Genomic DNA, 17,866 nt, shown 5'->3' on the forward strand with positions numbered 1-17,866 from the left:
CCCATAAAGGTGCCCCCAGCCTAAAGGACAGCAGTTTGAGACCCTGACAGGTGGGTCCATTTAAGCTGTGTCTTGGCGCCACAGACTTTTGGGCTCAGTGTAAGACGCTAGGCCTGAAAGTTTCCCAAGTTAGGCTGTTATGGAGGAAGAGGGCTACGGTCTGGGGGGCTCTCCCAGGACTTCTCTCTGGGCTCCTAAGGTCACCTGCATTTCTTTGTGAGGATGACAGAGAGCGGTGGCGTTGCAGCTTCTTTGGTCTCCCTTTCAGTGCCTGGGGTGGGGCAGGAGTTTGGCCTCCCAAGGGGTTCAGGGAGGGATTCAGGATGGCTTCTTAACGTTTTTCCACATCTTTCTTTAAGAACCAGAAGAGGAGAGAACTGCTGTGCGTCTGAAGTGATGGCGGAGGTAAGTTGCATTTGACATTTTCTTGGAAAGGACTTACTGGTTTTCAGGACAGTGTCCTATTTCAGAAATTTATCTAAAATATTTACATTCATGATTTGGACAAAGGGGAAGAGGGGAGGAAACTGCATTTATGTAGCATTTTCCTAAAGCAGCCCAGGGCTGTCTATTTTGCAGACATTGTCTCATCTGATCTAGAATTTCCACTTCCCTGGATTTTATTCATGCTCACAACAGTGTTGACAGAGAACATGCCTCAGTGATTTGGCAGGGAAATTGAACAACAGAATTAGCTTTTTCAGTCTCACTGATTTCTGCATTGTCCCCTCCATGATCATATGCAATAGCCTTTTTGCTTATCATTTTTTTTTTTTTTTTTTTTTTTTTTGAGACAGAGTCTCGTTCTGTTGCCCAGGCTGGAGTGCAGTGGTGTGATCTCGGCTCACTGCAACCTCCGCCTCCTCGGTTCTAGTGATTCTTCTGCCTCAGCCTCCTGAGTAGCCGGGATTACAGGCACACACCACCACGCCCAGCTAATTTTTGTATTTTTAGTAGAGACGGGGTTTCGCCATCTTGCCCAGGCTGATCTCGAACTCCTTAACTCAGGCAATCCGCCTGCCTCGGCCTCCCAAAGTGCTGGGATTACAGGCGAGAGCCATCTTGCACGGCCCGCTTATCAATTTCTTTCTTTCTTTCTTTCTTTTTTGTTTTGAGACCGAGTCTCCTCTGTTGCCCAGGCTGGAGTGCAATGGCACAATCTCGGCTCACTGCAACCTCCGCCTCCCAGGTTCAAGCGATTCTACTGCCTCAGCCTCCCGAGTAGCCGGGATTACAGGCACGTGCCACCACGCCCGGCTAATTTTTTGTATTTTTAGTAGAGATGGGGTTTCACTGTGTTGGCCAGGATGGTCTCGATCTCCTGACCTCGTGATCCGCCCGCCTAGGCCTCCCAATGGAGCCTTGCTCTGTCGCCAGTTAGGAGTGCAGTGGTGTTATCTCAGCTCACTGCAACCTCCGCCTCCCAGGTTCAAGCGATTCTCCTGTCTCAGCCTTGCGAGTAGCTGGGACTACAGGCGCATGCCACCACGCCCAGCTAATTTTTCTATTTTTAGTAGAGACAGGGTTTCACCATGTTGGCCAGGATAGTCGCAGTCTCTTGACTTTGTGATCTGCCTGCCTTGGCCTCCCAAAGTGCTGGCAGCAGGCGTGAGCCACCGCGCCAAGACTTTTTTTTTTTTTTTTTTTTTTTTTGAGACGGAGTCTTGCTCTGTCACTCAGGCTGGAGTGCAGTGGTGTGATCTGAGCTCGCTGCAACCTCTGCCTCCCTGGTTCAAGCAATTCTTCTGCCTCAACCTCCTGAGTAGCTGGGATTACAGGCGTGCGCCACCATGCCCAGCTAGTTTTTGTGTTTTTAGTAGAGATGGGGTTTCACCATGTTGGTCAGGCTGGTCTCCTACTCCTGACCTTGTGATCTCCCTGCCTCGGCCTCCCAAAGTGCTGGAATTACAGGCGTAAGCCACCACGCCCGGCCTCAATTTCTTATAGCCTGGAATGCCTACCTGTCCACTTTATCTCCGGATAGTTTTTCAAGATAGAAATAACCTGAATGCCCTCTTATGATTAAAGTGATATACAATTTTTGCAAAAGTTTCAAAATTTGAGGGAGTCACAAAGAAAGTTTAAGTCACCCCATCCGTGGTCCCACTATCCAGATCGTCACTATTAATGTTTTCAGATTATTTTGTCTGCTTATATGTGTAGTCATGTGATTTTTTTTTTTTCAGAGTGGGTTCATACTACTAACAGAAGTAGCTAACTTATTGAGCATGCACTTTGAGCCACTTATAGTTGGACTTTCTTTACAGATGTGATCTTGTTTAATCCACATAACAACCCTATTAGACAGGTATGACTATATTTCATTAATTCTCTGATGTACTTTTTCTCACATTTTAATCTCTCTGAAATCAAAATGGGGTTTACAAAAATTCTTGGCAAGTCATAGTTTCATTGATGGCATTTTTTTTTCTTTCCTAGTATATAAAGTTATAAGGGCCTTATTATCAGTGACATCTCAGACTCAATGAAATAGAGTATTATTCTAAGTTGACAACTGAGGAAATCAAGTCACTCGCCTCAAAGTTACGCAGTTAAAAATGGTAGAGCTGGCCGGGTGCCGTGGCTCATGCCTGTAATCCCAGCACTTTGGGAGGCCGAGGCGGGCGGATCACCTGAGGTCGGGAGTTCAAGACCAGCCTGACCAACATGGAGAAACCCCATCTCTACTAAAAATACAAAATTAGCCAGATGTGGTGGCGCATGCCTGTAATCCCAGCTACTCGGGAGGCTGAGGCGGGAGAATCGGCTGAACCTGGGAGGTAGAGGTTGTGGTGAGCCAAGATTGCGCCATTGCGCTCCAGCCTGGGCAACAAGAGCAAAACTCCGCCTAAGAAAAAAAAAAAAGGGTAGAGCTGGGGTTTCTAAATCACCTGCTGACTTCCTTTGCCCACTTGTCAAAGAATGCTATTTTTTTATTTATTTTAAACAACATTTCATATGTTCAGCATATTTTCTCTTTGTCATTTATACGTTGTTTTAGAAATATTTTTTCACAGTTAATCTATTTTGTGTGCTTTTAGATTCATTTAGTTTTCATAAATGTATTCAGATAAATCAACTCTTTTCTTAAAATTTTTCCCTTTTTGCTGTGCCAGATGGTCTTTCTTACGACAAAAATAGAATAGTTACTTTTATATTTTCCTAAAATACTTTCTGTCTTTTATCCAAACAATCTAGTCTTTAAGGTGTCTCCTGTGATATCTCACCAGAGAATGTTGGCTATAAAATTCCAAATTTGGAGTGTTTATTTAGATTTTTTATGCAACTTTGGAGTAATATATTTTAAAGAGTGGCATGGTATTTGTAGGATGTGAAATTTAAGGTTTTTTTGTTTTGTTTTGTTTTGTTTTTTGTCCTGGATATGTCTGGATGTAGCACTTACTTCATTAATTCTGGCCAGTCCTCAAGAATTACTTTCATTCTAAGACTAAAGAAACATATTTTCTATTCTGAATTAATCAGTTTCTTTCTCTTTGACTTTTCTTCAGAATTCTGTAAGAATTTGTTGAATTTCTCTTCCCATTACTGTAGAGGCCAAAACCTTCCTAAGATTATCAGAAGATCACCACACCCTCCCCGTCCATTCCCTGCACACTGGTGGGGAGGAAGCTTCAGTTCCCCTTGCACTTCAACCCTTCATTGTCTATTTCTCCCTGTATCTTCTGTCCTGAAAATATTAATTGCCCTTTGTCCCTGCTAATGGGAGGCTGTGCATTGTGATGAAAGGGTAGAATCTTAGCCCATTTCTGCCATTTGCTAGCTCTGTGACCATGGGCTTCCTCATAATTTCAGTTTGGGGAATGTGATGATAATGGAAATTCACCTGCACTTACACTGGCAACCTGGGGTCCCCCAGCTCCTACCTTCTGGTCTCCCCAGCATCCAGTGAAGTGCCCAATTTCATTGCTTCTTTTCTTTTCCTGTTCTGTGAGCTTATGCCCTAGGGCCTCACTCCACTGTCTTTTGCCTTGTGGGAGTAGATACTACATTGAACTGATTGGGCTCCCTGGCTCCACTTTTACTCTTTGCCAATAAGATAATCCAGTAATGTCACCTTTTGAATTTTGTTCAGTGAATCCCTGGTACTTTCAGGATAAATCTCCAACTCTTCCACGTTCATTGCATATTTACTAAAAAGCATATTCTGTATTTAGCAGAGCACAAAGCCTAATGTTGGAGTAAAGTGGTGAGCAAAGATGATGTGTTTAGTCCCGGCAGGTATAACCTGTCATTCAAAACATTTCCTGTCCTGATTCCTGTGGAGTTCTCCAACATCACTTCTCTCTACTCCTCCCTCAGAACCCCTCATCAGCTATCCCAGTTAACTTTCTGCTCCTCAGAAACACAGGGTGCAATTGGTCTCCCTTCTTACCTCCATCTTCTGCTCTCTCTACTTGGAGTGCTGTTCAGTGTGTTTTCTGCTTGTTGGAATTCTGTTCCTTTTCTAAGTCCCAGTTAATCTTCCACACGTTACGTGAAACTTTCCCCACACCCCTCAACCTGAGTAGGTCACTATTTTCTTATTTCCTATAGCAAGATTCTTCTTTTAATGGGAGGCAACGTATCCTGCTTAAAAACCCCTCAGTTAATTATTTCATCTGTGAGAACAAGTTTAAATGTCTCAGGATTGATCCTTCTTTTCAGCCTCGTCTCTCTGCTCTCTCTCTGACTTTACACTAGTCGTGTTAAACTACTAGCAGTTCCCAGATTGCACAGTCTATCTCATGCCTCCATTGTGCAAGAAACACAAGAAGGGCATTTATCCCTCACCACCCCTTTCTCTGGGTTCTACTGAACCTAGTCAAGAACAGCATCTATGAAACCTGTGTCAGTCTCATGGTTGCGCTTGGTCTCAATTGCTGTATCTCTTATAGTCGTTTTCATACTATATTGTAACTATCTTTTTTTTTTTTTTTGAGATGGAGTTTTGCTCTTGTTGCCCAGGCTGGAGTGCAATGGCGCGATCTCAGCTCACCGCAACCTCTGCCTCCCGAGTTGAAGTGATTCTCCTGCCTCAGCCTCCCGAGTAGCTGGGATTACAGGCATGTGTCACCACGCCCAGCTAATTTAGTATTTTTTATAGAGACGAGGTTTCTCCATGTTGGTCAGGCTGGTCTCAAACTCCCGACCTCAGGTGATCTGCCTGCCTTGGCCTCCCAAAGTGCTGGGATTACAGGTGTGAACCACCGCACCTGGCCTTTAACTGTCTTTTAAAACTGCTTTTTATTAAATATTGAATAGTAGAACATGTGTAATATATTAAGGGGGACTGAACACCCATGTTAAGAGGTAGAATGCTAATGTTAGAAATCCCATGTGTGCTTTGATCTTCCCAATCTAAATCCCCTTCTTTAGCTGTCAGAGGTATCTGTTATTCCGAATCTTGTGTTTTGCATTTCCTTGTTTTTCTTTACAGTCTTAACCATATGTGTTTATTTTCCTGTTCTAATTTGATGTCAAGAAATCATACTGTTTGGATTTTTCTGCAACTCTATTACTTGTCCTCCAATGAGTGTTCAAGAGATCCATTCACATTGCAAACTTATCCTACTGTATAGCCATCCATTGTAAGAATACATTTTTTCATTTATATTGTGTACATTACTCCAGTGAACATTCTTGAACTCCTCTTTTTGTATCCTGTGCAAGAATTTCTGTATGTAACTAAAAAAGGAATTGCTAGCTCATAGGTTATATGCATTTTCAGCCTTACTCAACATTGCCCAGTTGTTTTCTAAAGTGTTTATTATACTCATTTACTATTCCTTTTACTTCGTATCCTCACCAACACTTGGTATTATTAAACTTTTAAATTTTTACGCACTTGGGTATGAGTTGATATGTATTATTTTGATTTCAAATTTGCGTATTTTGGTACTAAATGAGGTTGAGCCCCCCACCCCCGTAACTTTCATGCTCATTGGCATTCATGTTTTCTCTTTTCTGAAGTACAATTTTATGTCATTTCTAATTTTTCTATTGATTTTTATATTTCCAGAGTTTTTGTTCCTTTTAATGCTTTGTATGCATTTCTTAAATATTGTGGATTGTCGTCCTTGCCGGTTATATGTGCTGTGCATGGTTTCTTACTTTAACCTTTAAATGATGGTAGATATTCTCAATTTTAATGCCTTCAAATTTAATGCTGTTTTCTTTAATTTATTTACATCTTGTGTATGAAATCTCTCCTCTCCTAAGAGTAAAGATATTATCCCTATTTTCTATAAATGATATTATTTTGCCTTTAATGTTTAAGTCTTCAATTCACTTGGAATTAATTGTAGGGTGTGGTATTTCCATTTGGATAATATCTGAAACATCATTTATTGAAAAGGCCATTGTAAAGGATTAGGCAAACTGCAAGGTCTGAGGAAACAGTCCCTACAAGATGCCGTCACTCAGACACCAGCTACAACTTAAGAGGTTCCCATGACCACTCTCACTTCAGACCAGCTAGCTACAAATTCAGGTGTTTCCACCACCACCACCCTTAGGTATAATAATTCAGTAGAAAGCCTCACAGAACTCAATGAAAGCTGTTATACTCACAGTCATATTTATAACAGGGAAAGGATACATTGGGTTGTATTACCCTCCCAGTATTGATGTTTGGCAGTACACCCAGAGTATTGTCAACCAGAGAAGCTCACTCAAGCTTCAGTGCCCAGTTTTTACTGAAGCTTCATTACATAGGCATTGTTGATTGAATCACTTTCCATGTGCACGAACTCAGTTTCCAGCATCTGTCCTCCCTCCTTGCCTGAAAGTCAGGCTGATACCACACGGCTCAAAGTCCCAAGACCGATTACATGGTAGAAGTAGGTGTGGCCAGCCCCAAGCCCTAGTCATCTCATGAGCATAAACTAACAGACGTGGTCTTAGGGGCTCACCATAAATAACAAAAACATTCCTATCACTCAGGAAATTCAAAATGTTTAGAGGTTGCTTCCCAAGAGCTGGGACAAAGGCCAGACCTCTTTTTGGAGGCCACATTCCTTACTACACAGTCCTCCTTTCTATGTACTTCAGTGGCAGTTCTGTCATAAATTAAGTTTCCCTATGTATATGTTTGTCTATTCTGGGCTCTCCTTTCTAATCTGTCCGTCCGTTTGTCTATTTAAACCGTACTGCCTAAAGACTGCTTTCTAGTAATGTCTGATATTTGGTAAGTCACATGCCTCTACCATGGTCCTGTTCTCTAGAAAGGTCTTAGCTGTTCCTAGGCTTTGGCTTCATACACATTTTAGAATTGGCTTATCAATTTCTGTAGAAATCCAGTTGGGATAATGATTTATAATGCATTAAACCTTTGATCAATTTGGGGAAAGTTGACATTTTTACGGTATTGAGTCTTCCTCTGCCTCTAAATAACTCTGCTTACTTGAGTCTTGTGGAATGGTTTTCAATAAATATTTTATAATTAGAGTCTTACACATCTTTTGTTAATTTTATTTCCAGGTATTTTTATATTTTGTGTTTTTCTTAGATGACATTAACTTTAGAGTATAGACTGGGTGCTGTGACTCACGCCTGTAACCCCAACGCTTAAGGAGACCGAGGCAGGCGAATCACTTAAGCCCAGCAGTTTGAGACCAGCCTGGGCAACATAGTGAGACCCCATCTCTACTATAAATAAAAAATTAGCCAGGCATGATGGTGCATGCCTGTAGTCCCAGCTACTTGGTAGGCTGAAGTAGGAGAATCACTCAAGCCCAGGAAGATGAGGCTGCGGTGAGCTATGATTATGCCACTACACTCCAGCCTGGGTGACAGAGCAAGACCCAGTCTCAAAAAAAAAAGTAAATAAAATAAAATATAATTTTCTCATTGTTTCTGGTATATAGACTTGCCATTGATTTTTTTTTCTTAAAACTCCTATGACAGATTATTGCAGTTGATTTTGAGATATTGATTTTATATCCCCCCACCTTGCTTAACTCTTATTTATTCTGACGTCTTGTAGATTCTTTTGGATGTGGGGTCATCCAACTTGATCATATCATTGATGAATAAAGATACTTTTTAGTTGTAAATAATTGTCTTTGTCTGTTAGTATTGATTTCTTTTCTTCTTTTTTAACCTTTATTTTAATTCTTATCTTGCTGCACTGGCTCCACCTCCCAGAACAGTTTTGAATGGTGAATATGGGCACCCTGTCTTATTCACAGTTTTAGATACTTCACTTTTACTTATGTTTGCACTTGTTTTTTTTGTAGGTGTCCTTTATCAGGTTAGGGACGTTGCTTTTTATTGCTAATTCGCTCTTGAGTTTTTATCATGAAGGAATATTGCATTTTTAAAATGCCTTTTCTGCATCCATTGAATTGATTGGTCGGGTGTGGTGGCTCATGCCTGTAATCCCAGCGCTTTGGGAGGCTTAGTCTAGCAGATCACCTGAGATCAGGAGTTCGAGACCAGCCTGGCCAACATGGTGAAACCCCATCTCTACTAAGAATACAACAACAAAAAATTAGCCGGGCGAGGTGGCGGGTGCCTGTAATCCTAGCTATTTGGAAGGCTGAGGCAGGAGAATCGCTTGAACCTGGGAGGCCGAGGTTTCAGTGAGCCAGGATCGCGCCATTGCACTCCAGCCTGGGTGACAAGAGCAAAATTCCATCTCAAAAAGAAAACGAAAAGAAAAGAAATGATCCTAAGTGTTTTCTCTTTAATCTGTTAACGTGCCTAATAATTTTAATTTATTTCCAGTATCATGTACACCTTTATTGGGAAAAACCTAACTTAGCCATGATGTGTGATGAATTTTTACATATTACTGGATTCAGTTTGCTAATAACTTGCTTAGAATTTTAAATCTGTGGCATGTGTAAGACTGGCCAGTAATTTCAATTCTTCATAATGTCTTTATACAAGTTACTCTATCCCAGGAGAACTGTGGCCTTGGCCTGTGAACCAAGATTGTTTTCTACATTTTTAAATGGTTGGGGGAAATAATCAAAAGAATTATATTTTATGACACATGGAAATTATATGAAATTCAAATTTTAGTGTTCATGAATAAAGCTTTATTGGAACATAACCACATTCATCCATTTATGTAACATCTATGGCTGCTTCTGTGCTGCATGGCAGAGTTGAGGAGTTGCAGCAGAGATGGTATGTCCCACAGAGCCTAAGATACTTACTATTTGGCCCTTGACAAAAAAAGTTTGCTGACCTCTGGTCTAGCCTCATAAAATATATCAGTTTTCCTTTTCTTTTTCCCATGGTAGGATCTGGGAGTACTCATGTTATCAATGGTGTGAGCAAGGCCACTCTTCAGATTATTTGTTTATTCCCTGTCTTCTATGCCATTTACTACCCGCATCCTCCCCCCGCCCATAAGGCAGTCGTGTTAATGTGCATCGTTTTCTTAGTATGTATTCATTCATGCAAAATGTTTTTCTCTTTTGTTAAGGTCCAGGGTGGTCAGTTTTTCAAAATCTTCCATATATGATTGAGAAGAATGTTATTTGAATTGAGTGCATTGTTCTATATGCAGCCATTAGATCAAGCTTAATTTAGTATCTAAATATTCTGTTTTTACTGACTTTTTGTCTGTTGTATCTATCAGTTATTTCTAGTGTTTTGTTAAAATCTGCCACTATGATTAGGGTTTGTCTATTAGAGTTTCTATTTCATTTATACATATGTGTACGTATATATAATATGTATTTATTATTTATTAGGTAAGCATAAAATTATCCTTTTCTAACTGTCATCTTTCTGAATATTTATGTTTTGGATGTGTCTCTAATAACCAGCGTAGAGCTGGGCTTTGGTTTTTGACAACTTTGACCAACTTTGTCCTTTTTTTTTTTTTTTTTTTGTTGAGACAGAGTCTCGCTCTGTCGCCCAGGCTGGAGTGCAGTGGTGCGATCCAGGCTCACTGCAACCTCCACTTCCCGGGTTCAAGCAGTTCTCCTGCCTCAGCCTCCCGAGTAGCTGGGATTACAGGTGCATGCTGCCACGCCTGGCCAATTTTTTTGTATTTTTAGTAGAGAGGGGGTTTCACCGTGTTAGCCAGGATGGTCTCAATCTCCTGACCTCATGATCCCCCCACCTCGGCCTCCCAAAGTGCTGGGATTACAGGCGTGAGCCACCGCACCTGGCGACCAGCTTTGTTCTTTAACGAGAGTATTTAGTCTATTTACAGTGCTTGTAATTACTGATATAATTGAAGGTATCATTTTTGTGCTTTTAATTCTACCTTTTCTGTATTTCATTATCTTCATTTCATTTTCCCTTCTATGAGTTTGAAAGTTATAAGCTATTTGTGTTTATTTAGTGGTTACCTTGAAAATTTCAATATACTTTCTTAACTTACTAGTGTCTAAAACTAAAAAATATTATTATATTCTTGGTAAATAAGGAAGTAGGATATATTCTAACTAATCAAACAACTTACATTATTGTCAGGTATTTTTCTTCTTTTTTTAACCCATAAGAAATTTTTATTTTATGTATTGAGTGTTAGCTTAGATTATCCACGTATTTACGACTCTCTTGGTTCACCATTCTTTCTTACATGTCAACCTGTCCATCTGGGATCACTTTCCTTTAGATGGAATTAAATAGTAAATTTCTCTCTGATTTTGGTGTTTTTTTTTTTTTAAATGTCTTTATTTGCCCTCATTTGTGAAAGGTGTTTTACCCTCACACTGGGATATTCTGCTGTCTTCTGGTTTACATTTTTGTTATTAAATAGTCATCTGTCAATCAGACTTTTTTTTTTTTCTGTAGATAATCTATCTTTAATCTCAAATTGCTTTTCACGTATTCTCTTTGTATTTAGTGCTCTGCAGTTTTGGTGTGATTGTCTAGGCATGGATTTATTTTTATTTATTCTGTTTAAGACTTATTGGGCTTCCTGAATCTGAATAATGCCTTTGCCAATTCTGAAAATTTCTTAGCTGTCCTGTCTTCCAATACTGCCATTTTCTTAATTCTTTCTCTTTTCTCCTTCTAGAACTTCAGGTAAATATCTATTAAGCCATCTCACATTATCTTCTTAATCTCTCTTCTGTACATCTGCTCATTTGTCTTTTTTAATTGCATTCTGCATAATCTCTTTTTATACCTTTCAGTCCAGTAATTTTTCTCTTCAGAGAGATTTATTCCAGCCATTGTATGATTTAAGTATGTTTTTTATTTTATATTTTTATTTCTTTTCCTTTTTTTGAAATCTACTGTCATCTTTGTGAAGTTTTCTTATTACATTGCTTCCATTTTAAAAACATGTAATATGCTTGTTTTATAATTTTTGGCATTATCTGTATAATGTATGAATCTTTTACAGAGGTGATTCCTCCTGCCCCTCAACATTTTATTAGGGAAATTTTCAAAACATAATGAAAAGTTGAAACAATTGCATGACTGATTTTCCTGACTCTTTGTTCATGGAATTATGCCTCTTTGCATGTTTTTGGTTGTTTGTTTGTTTCGTTTTGTTTTGTTTTTGAGACACAGTCTCACTGTGTCACCCAGGCTGGAGTGCAGTAATGCGATCTTGGCTCACTGCAGCCTCCACCTCCCAGGTTCAAGCGATTCTTGTTTCTCATTCTCCCAAGTAGCTGGGACTACAGGTGTGCACCACCATGCCCGGCTAATTTTTGCATTTTAAGTAGAGATGGGGTTTCCCCAGATTGACCAGGCTGGTCTCGAACCCCTGACCTCAAGTGATTCGCCCACTTTGGCCTCCCAAAATTGTGGGATTACAGGCATGAGCCTCTATACCTGGCCATTTTTTTTTAAATTTGATTTTTTGTTTAGGCAAAATTCACATAATATATAGTTAACCATTTTCAAGTGCATAGTTCAGTGACATTTAGTTCATTCACAGTGTGGTGCTGCTTTATTTTTGACTCATGGGTTATTTTCCTTGGAATTCTACCCATAGATTCTTGAGGCCTGATTGAAGGTTGTTCCTCTAGGGCAGATCTGTGTTTGCTTCTACCAGGAGCCCTGCCAAACCAGGACCACCGTAAAGTAAACACAGATGGCAAGTTTTTAGATCCACCTTAGTATTGTTATGTGAACTGCAGGCCTGTGTGAGGGCTGGCTTGTAGTTACAGTTCCTCAGAGGAAAATGTTTCCCTTCTGCCATCTGCCAAGGTTCAAGTCAGGCAGTTTTCCTAGCGGACCCTAGGAATGGGAATGCTACATCTAGTTTTCCCTTACTCTAAGGGCGTGGTTCTAGAGGTCCCAGGTCTTTGTAGTATGGAATTAATTAGACCCCCCACTTGGCCAGCTGTAGGCTTGATCTTCTCTCCCCCTGCTCCTTAATGTCATGAATGTGAAAGCTTATGGTCTTCTGGGCTCCATAGACATTCCCTGGGCAAAATAAGCCTCAATGGCTCAGCTTACCCCTCTCTGTTCCCATTTTGACATAGTTTTATCTGCTGAAGATTACTTTACTTCTCTGTCAGCTCATCCTTGAATTCTAAAATATTTTTGATATTCAATCTCTTATTTTTCAGCTGGTGATTTGGTTGTAGTAACTAGTCCCCCACAGAGCCTGGTGTCCTATGATTGATTTTCTTTCTTTCCCCCTCCGTGACTGAGCTTTTTAAGAGGAAATGCATGCTAGGTAAGAGTTATCTGCGACCTTGGTGCCCACGTAGAGCCAGAGTCATGGGGATTTGATTCGTATTTTTGGATAAGAGAATTTTGTTGACACAGCTGCTCCTCTCTTCCCATTCCCTTCCGCCTTTGATCTCCCTTCATAGACTGCTGTGATCTGCAGTGACAAACACAGCAGACCTAGCATTTTCCGCTCCCCTAAGGGCAGGGGCCAGCTGAGGGTTCTTTCAAAGGATCAGGAAATTCCCAGGTTGCATCTACAAGAGCCAGAAGTTAGAAGGCAACCAGCTGCAGACTTGGTTATTTCTCAGTAGATTCAGAACCCAGCATTGCCACTGTAACTGCAGATTTGAGTAAATGACTTCTCTTCTCCAAGCTAAAGTTTCCTTTCAGTTAGGATTGATGACCTTCTCATGAGGGTTAATATATGTAAGGCACCAGGAACTTAAAGTGCTTAAAGTACAATGATTGTCCTTGAGATGCAGTGTGCAGTGTACAGCAGTAAGGTTAGGGGTAGTAGCAGGAGAGAATGTCAGGCAGGAAAGCCATGGGTAATCTCGGTTTGGAACCAGGATGTACTGGCCGTGAGGATTCCTGGAACTGTGGTTTCATGCATTGTGTATCTGGGTAATTGAGCCCTGCTGAGGCTGCTGAGAGCCTGCTGATCCTGTGGGTTGTCTGGCTCAGTGCTGGTCACTCTGGAGAGTCTTTGCAGAATGAGGTTTTAGTTTTAGTTCCAAAGGCCCCAGTTCTGGGATATACGAACAAAGCCCAGGAAGTGGCTGGTGCATAGAACACCAGAATTTATTCCTCTATCTCTATTAGGCTTGAGGGAGGCTGGAACCCTCTGTTGTAGAAATCTTTGTCCAGAGCTGGGCCTGCCCAGGTATCCTGTGCTCCTGGGCCTTGAGGGCTCCCTCAAGTCTTTGGGGTGCCTTCAAGTCTTTGGGGTGCCTTCCATGGCTGAGGGTCTCAGTGATATCCAGGTTGTACAAAAGGGAGCCCAGGCCCTGGGCTCTGATCAGCTCCTGACAGTGGGGAAGTTGTTTCTTCTGAGTCTGTTATTCTATAGTTGGATTCCCTGGGATTCAAGAAAGACAAAGGTTTGTTCATTCTTTCTCAAATCTCAGAGAGAAAAAAAACACAGATTCTGTGTGTGTGTGTGTGTGTGTGTGTGTGTGTGTGTGTACCAAAAGCAGGGATGGGGTGAAGGGATTCATTCTCAGGCCTTTGGGGACCTTGAGGTCAGTCTGATGAATTTTGTCAACAAAATTCTCTTATCCAAAAATATCAGTCAAATCCCCATGACTTGCTTTTTCTTCCTTTTTTGCTTTCTCAGGCTTTCTCTAGGAGAAACCTAGGGTATAAATTTTGTAGTTGTAAAAGCTATTATCTGTGTGTTAGTATGTCTTCTCTCCTTCATTGAATGCATTCTTTCATTTTTAAATTTTTTATTTTTATTTTTGTAGAGATGGGGTCCTGCTATGTTGCCCAGGCTGGTCTTAAACTCCTGGACCCAAGCGATCCTCCCACCTCCACCTCCCAAAGTGCTAGGATCACAGGCATGAGTCATCACACTTGGCCTGAATGCTTTCTTTTCTGTTTTTTATTTTAATTAACAATGTATTAGTCCCTTCTCGCATGCTATAAAGAAATACCTGAGACTGGGGATTTTATAAAGAAAAGAGGTTTAATTGGCTCACAGCTCCAGCTCCACAGGCTGTTCAGGAAGCATGATGCTGGCATCTGCTCCGCTTCTGGGGGTGCTCAGGAAACTTACCATCCTGGGAGAAGGCAAAGGAGAAGCCAGCACTTCACCTGGCCAGAGCAGAAGGAAGCAGGGAAGGAGCGGGACACTTTTAAACAGCCAGATCTCGTCAGAACTTACTATCATGAGAACAGCAACAAGGGGGTGGTGCTAAGCCATTCATGAAGTATTCACCCCTATGTTCCAGTCACCTCCCACCAGGCCCTCCCTCCAACATTAGGGATTAGAAATCCACATGAGACTTGAGTGGGGACACAGATCCAAACCATATCAGACACATTGTAATCCTAGCACTTTGGGGTCATATTTATGGGGTACAGTTTGATGTTTCAATACATATCTATGTGGTATAATGAGCCAGTCAGGGTAGTTAGTGTATCTATCACCTCATGCATTTATCATTTCTTTGTGGTAAGAACATTCAAAAGCCTCTCTTCTAGCTATTTTGTAATATACAATATTTTATTGTTAAACCATAGTCACCCTACTGTGCAATACAGCACCACAATTTATTCCTCCTGATTGTAACTTTGTACCCACTGACTGACCTCTCGCGTTTTGTACCCCCACCCCGTCTCTTGTAACTACTGTTCTGCTCTCTGCTTCTGAATGCCTTCTTTTTGCTTTAGAAGATTTGAACAGATTAAACAGATTTCTTTTTCCCAAAACTTCTTGGCTTCCCCAGGGACTTGTTCCCCAGTTCTTCCCATTCCAGTCAGTAATGCTATCAAAGATTGCTATCTCTTTTATTGATTGATTGATTGAGGCAGAGTCTCCCTCTGTTGCCCAGGCTAGACTGCAGTGGCATGATCTTGGCTCACTGCAACCTCTGCCTCCCAGGTTCAAGCGATCCTCCTGCCTTAGCCCCCCTAGTAGCTGGGATTACAGGCACGTGCCACCATGCCTGGCTAATTTTTGTATTTTTAGTAGAGACAGGGTTTCACCATGTTGACCAGGCTGGTCTCAAACTCCTGACCTCAGGTGATCCACCCGCCTCGGCCTCTCAAAGTGCTGGGATTTACAGGTGTGAGCCACCGTGCCTGGCCAAGGCTGCTGTCTCTTAAGGACCCCTCTGTTCTCCAAGAAGTGTTTAGGTATTTATCAGCAAACCTCTTAGCATTTATAAGTTTCTTTGAGACAACATCTTGCTTGGTCACCCAGGATGGAGTGCAGTGGCACAATCATGGGTCACTTCAGCCTCAACCTCTGGGGCTCAAAGAGCTCCTCCTGCCTCAGCCTCCCAAGTAGCTGGGACTGCAGGTACATGCCACCTTGTCCGGCTAATTTTGGATTTTTTTGTAGAAACGGGATCTCACTGTGTTGGTCTTGAACTCCTGGGCTCAAGCAATCCTCCCACCTTGGCCTCCCAAAGTGTTGGGATGACAAGAGTGAGCCACTATACCAGGATTAGCATTTTTTAGATGCATGTTCTTCCACCGAGAGTACTGATGGAGTAGGAAAACCAATCCTTGCTGGAAACTTTCATACCTCCCTTCTTGGAGCTGTGATTTGATGAAGTGGAAATGAATGGTTAAGTGGAATCACATATTGCAAACTTGAGTTTTCTAATTAGACAAGAAAGGAATTGATGTTGATTTATTGTGTTGCAGTCTCAGTATCAGCCAGTATCTCTAGCTGTCTGAGGATTTTAGGACTGGGGATATCCTGAGATATGTAGATTGTATGGAGTTACAGTGTATTCCCAAGGAGTCTGTGCCAGATGGATAAAGTGTGTCCATTTTGAACTTGTGTAGTATGTGCGCACCTCGTGTGACATCGTTGTGAGTCTGGATCTTTCTCCATCAGTTCTGGTAGCTAAGGAACAAGGAGAGTATGGTTGGGGTCATTTGTGGTAACAGGAACAATTTAGCCAGATATATAAATTGTTGAGAAATGACCAGGCACGGTGGCTCATGCCTGTAATCCCAGCACTTTGGGAGGCCAAGGCGGGTAGATCACTTGAGGCCAGGAGTTCAAGACCAGCCCAGCCATCATGGGGAAACTCTGTCTGTACTAAAAATACAAAAATTAGCCAGATGTGGTGGCCCATGCCTGTGGTCCCAGCTACTCAGGAGGGTGAGGCAGGAGAATCGCTTGAACCTGGGAGACAGAGGTAGCAGTGAGCGGAGATGGTGCCACTGTACTCCAGCCTGGGCACCCAAGTGAGACTCTGTCTCAAAAACAAAAAATTGTTGAAAAATAATGAATGACTATTATAACTGCCAAAGAACCTTTAGAAAACTTCTCCAACCTACTTCCTCAAAACAAGAACATTGAATATATTATATGAGGAATCATGCAGCCAGTAAAATTGCTGTCTATTTAAGAATTTTTGGTGATGTAGAAAACTGATTCAGGATTTAATTTATTGAATGGGAAAGAGGAAGAGGCAATGAGAAGTTTGTGTGCTTAACATAGGGTGTTCCGTGTACTTGCACGTACAGTTTCATTTAATTGGGAAACACCACTTACATGGACTTAGTTTATTCTCTGACCTGGGTAGATAATGGAAGTGCCCAGAGGCTGCCTTTGCAGGAGTAAGCATGCCCAAGAACCATGTGGGCACTTCACTCTGATCACCCCTGTTTCCACACCGACCCCTCCATGTTGAAGGAGCCAGTATGGCCTGTTTTCCTAATGGAACTTCCCTATGGAATTGCTTTCTCCATCTTCTTTTATGTTGTCTTAAAGATTTTGTCCATGAATTTCACAAATGGTATATTTATTTGTGGTTTCAGGGCTTGAAGTTCAAAGATGTGGTCATTTACTTCTCTCAAAAGGAGTGGGAATGCTTGCACTCTGCTCAGAAGGATTTGTACCGAGATGTAATGTTGGAAAATTACGGCAACCTGGTCTTACTGGGTAACTTTATCTGCCCCTCCGTACACCCCCTGCCCCGCCAAACACACAATTGGCCTTCTGGAATTCTTATGTTCTTTTTTCTGAGTTTGTCCCAAGTGATTTTCAAGTACCTGGATGAGTTAATGTTTCTTGCTCACCAAAAGAATGGTTTGTCTCTTGTGAAGTTGGAAATTGGCTGTTCCAGCAGGCACCTTTATCTTCATTATTTTCATACCTCCCTTCTTGGAGCTGTGATTTGATGAAGTGGAAATGAATGGTTAAGTGGAATCACATATTGCAAACTTTTTTTCTAATTAGACAAGAAAGGAATTAATGTTGATTTATTGTGGTGCTCTGACCCTCACTCCTTCTTCTGACCCTTAATCTACCTGCTCCTCTTTCTTGGTAATTAGGGACTGATTTTTAATTCTGACACCCACAACAAAACCTTGTTCCCTTTGTTTTTGAGCAGGGCTTTCTGATACTAAGCCAAATGTGATCTCCTTATTGGAGCAGAAGAAAGAGCCCTGGATGGTTAAGAGGAAGGAGACAAAAGAATGGTGTCCAGGTGAGTGACGATGAACCGGAATGGGGAGGCCATAGCAGGTGGTCACTTAACTCATCTGTGAGAAGGCAGCACTTCAGGGATTTTGGTAG

At 41.6% G+C, this 17,866-nt stretch overlaps 2 protein-coding genes across 9 annotated transcripts in view; both read left to right on the plus strand.

Moving 5' to 3' along the window:
• The window catches only part of ZNF568 (zinc finger protein 568), a 63,668-nt gene extending 57,824 nt beyond the window's left edge, over positions 1 to 5,844 (plus strand). For 6 of the 8 annotated variants that reach the window (XM_014342646.4, XM_034945300.3, XM_063600212.1 and 3 more), the window contains 3 exons: positions 360 to 405; positions 2,268 to 2,308; positions 4,941 to 5,844. The gene's annotated coding sequence lies outside the window, so the exon portion shown is untranslated. The remainder of the gene's footprint in view (positions 1 to 359; positions 406 to 2,267; positions 2,309 to 4,940) is intronic. The other 2 variants (XM_063600210.1, XM_063600211.1) reach the window with 1 other exon arrangement.
• LOC117976984 (zinc finger protein 568-like) overlaps positions 1 to 17,866 on the plus strand; it is a 66,382-nt gene that overhangs the window by 36,788 nt on the left and 11,728 nt on the right. The window contains exons 2-4 of the mRNA XM_055103095.2: positions 360 to 405; positions 17,107 to 17,230; positions 17,682 to 17,777. Of these exons, the coding sequence (XP_054959070.2) occupies positions 397 to 405; positions 17,107 to 17,230; positions 17,682 to 17,777 (229 nt within the window). The 5' untranslated portion in view covers positions 360 to 396. The remainder of the gene's footprint in view (positions 1 to 359; positions 406 to 17,106; positions 17,231 to 17,681; positions 17,778 to 17,866) is intronic.

Source organism: Pan paniscus, chromosome 20 (assembly GCF_029289425.2).
Source record: "Pan paniscus chromosome 20, NHGRI_mPanPan1-v2.0_pri, whole genome shotgun sequence".
In the NCBI taxonomy this organism is placed as follows: Eukaryota; Metazoa; Chordata; class Mammalia; order Primates; family Hominidae; genus Pan; species Pan paniscus.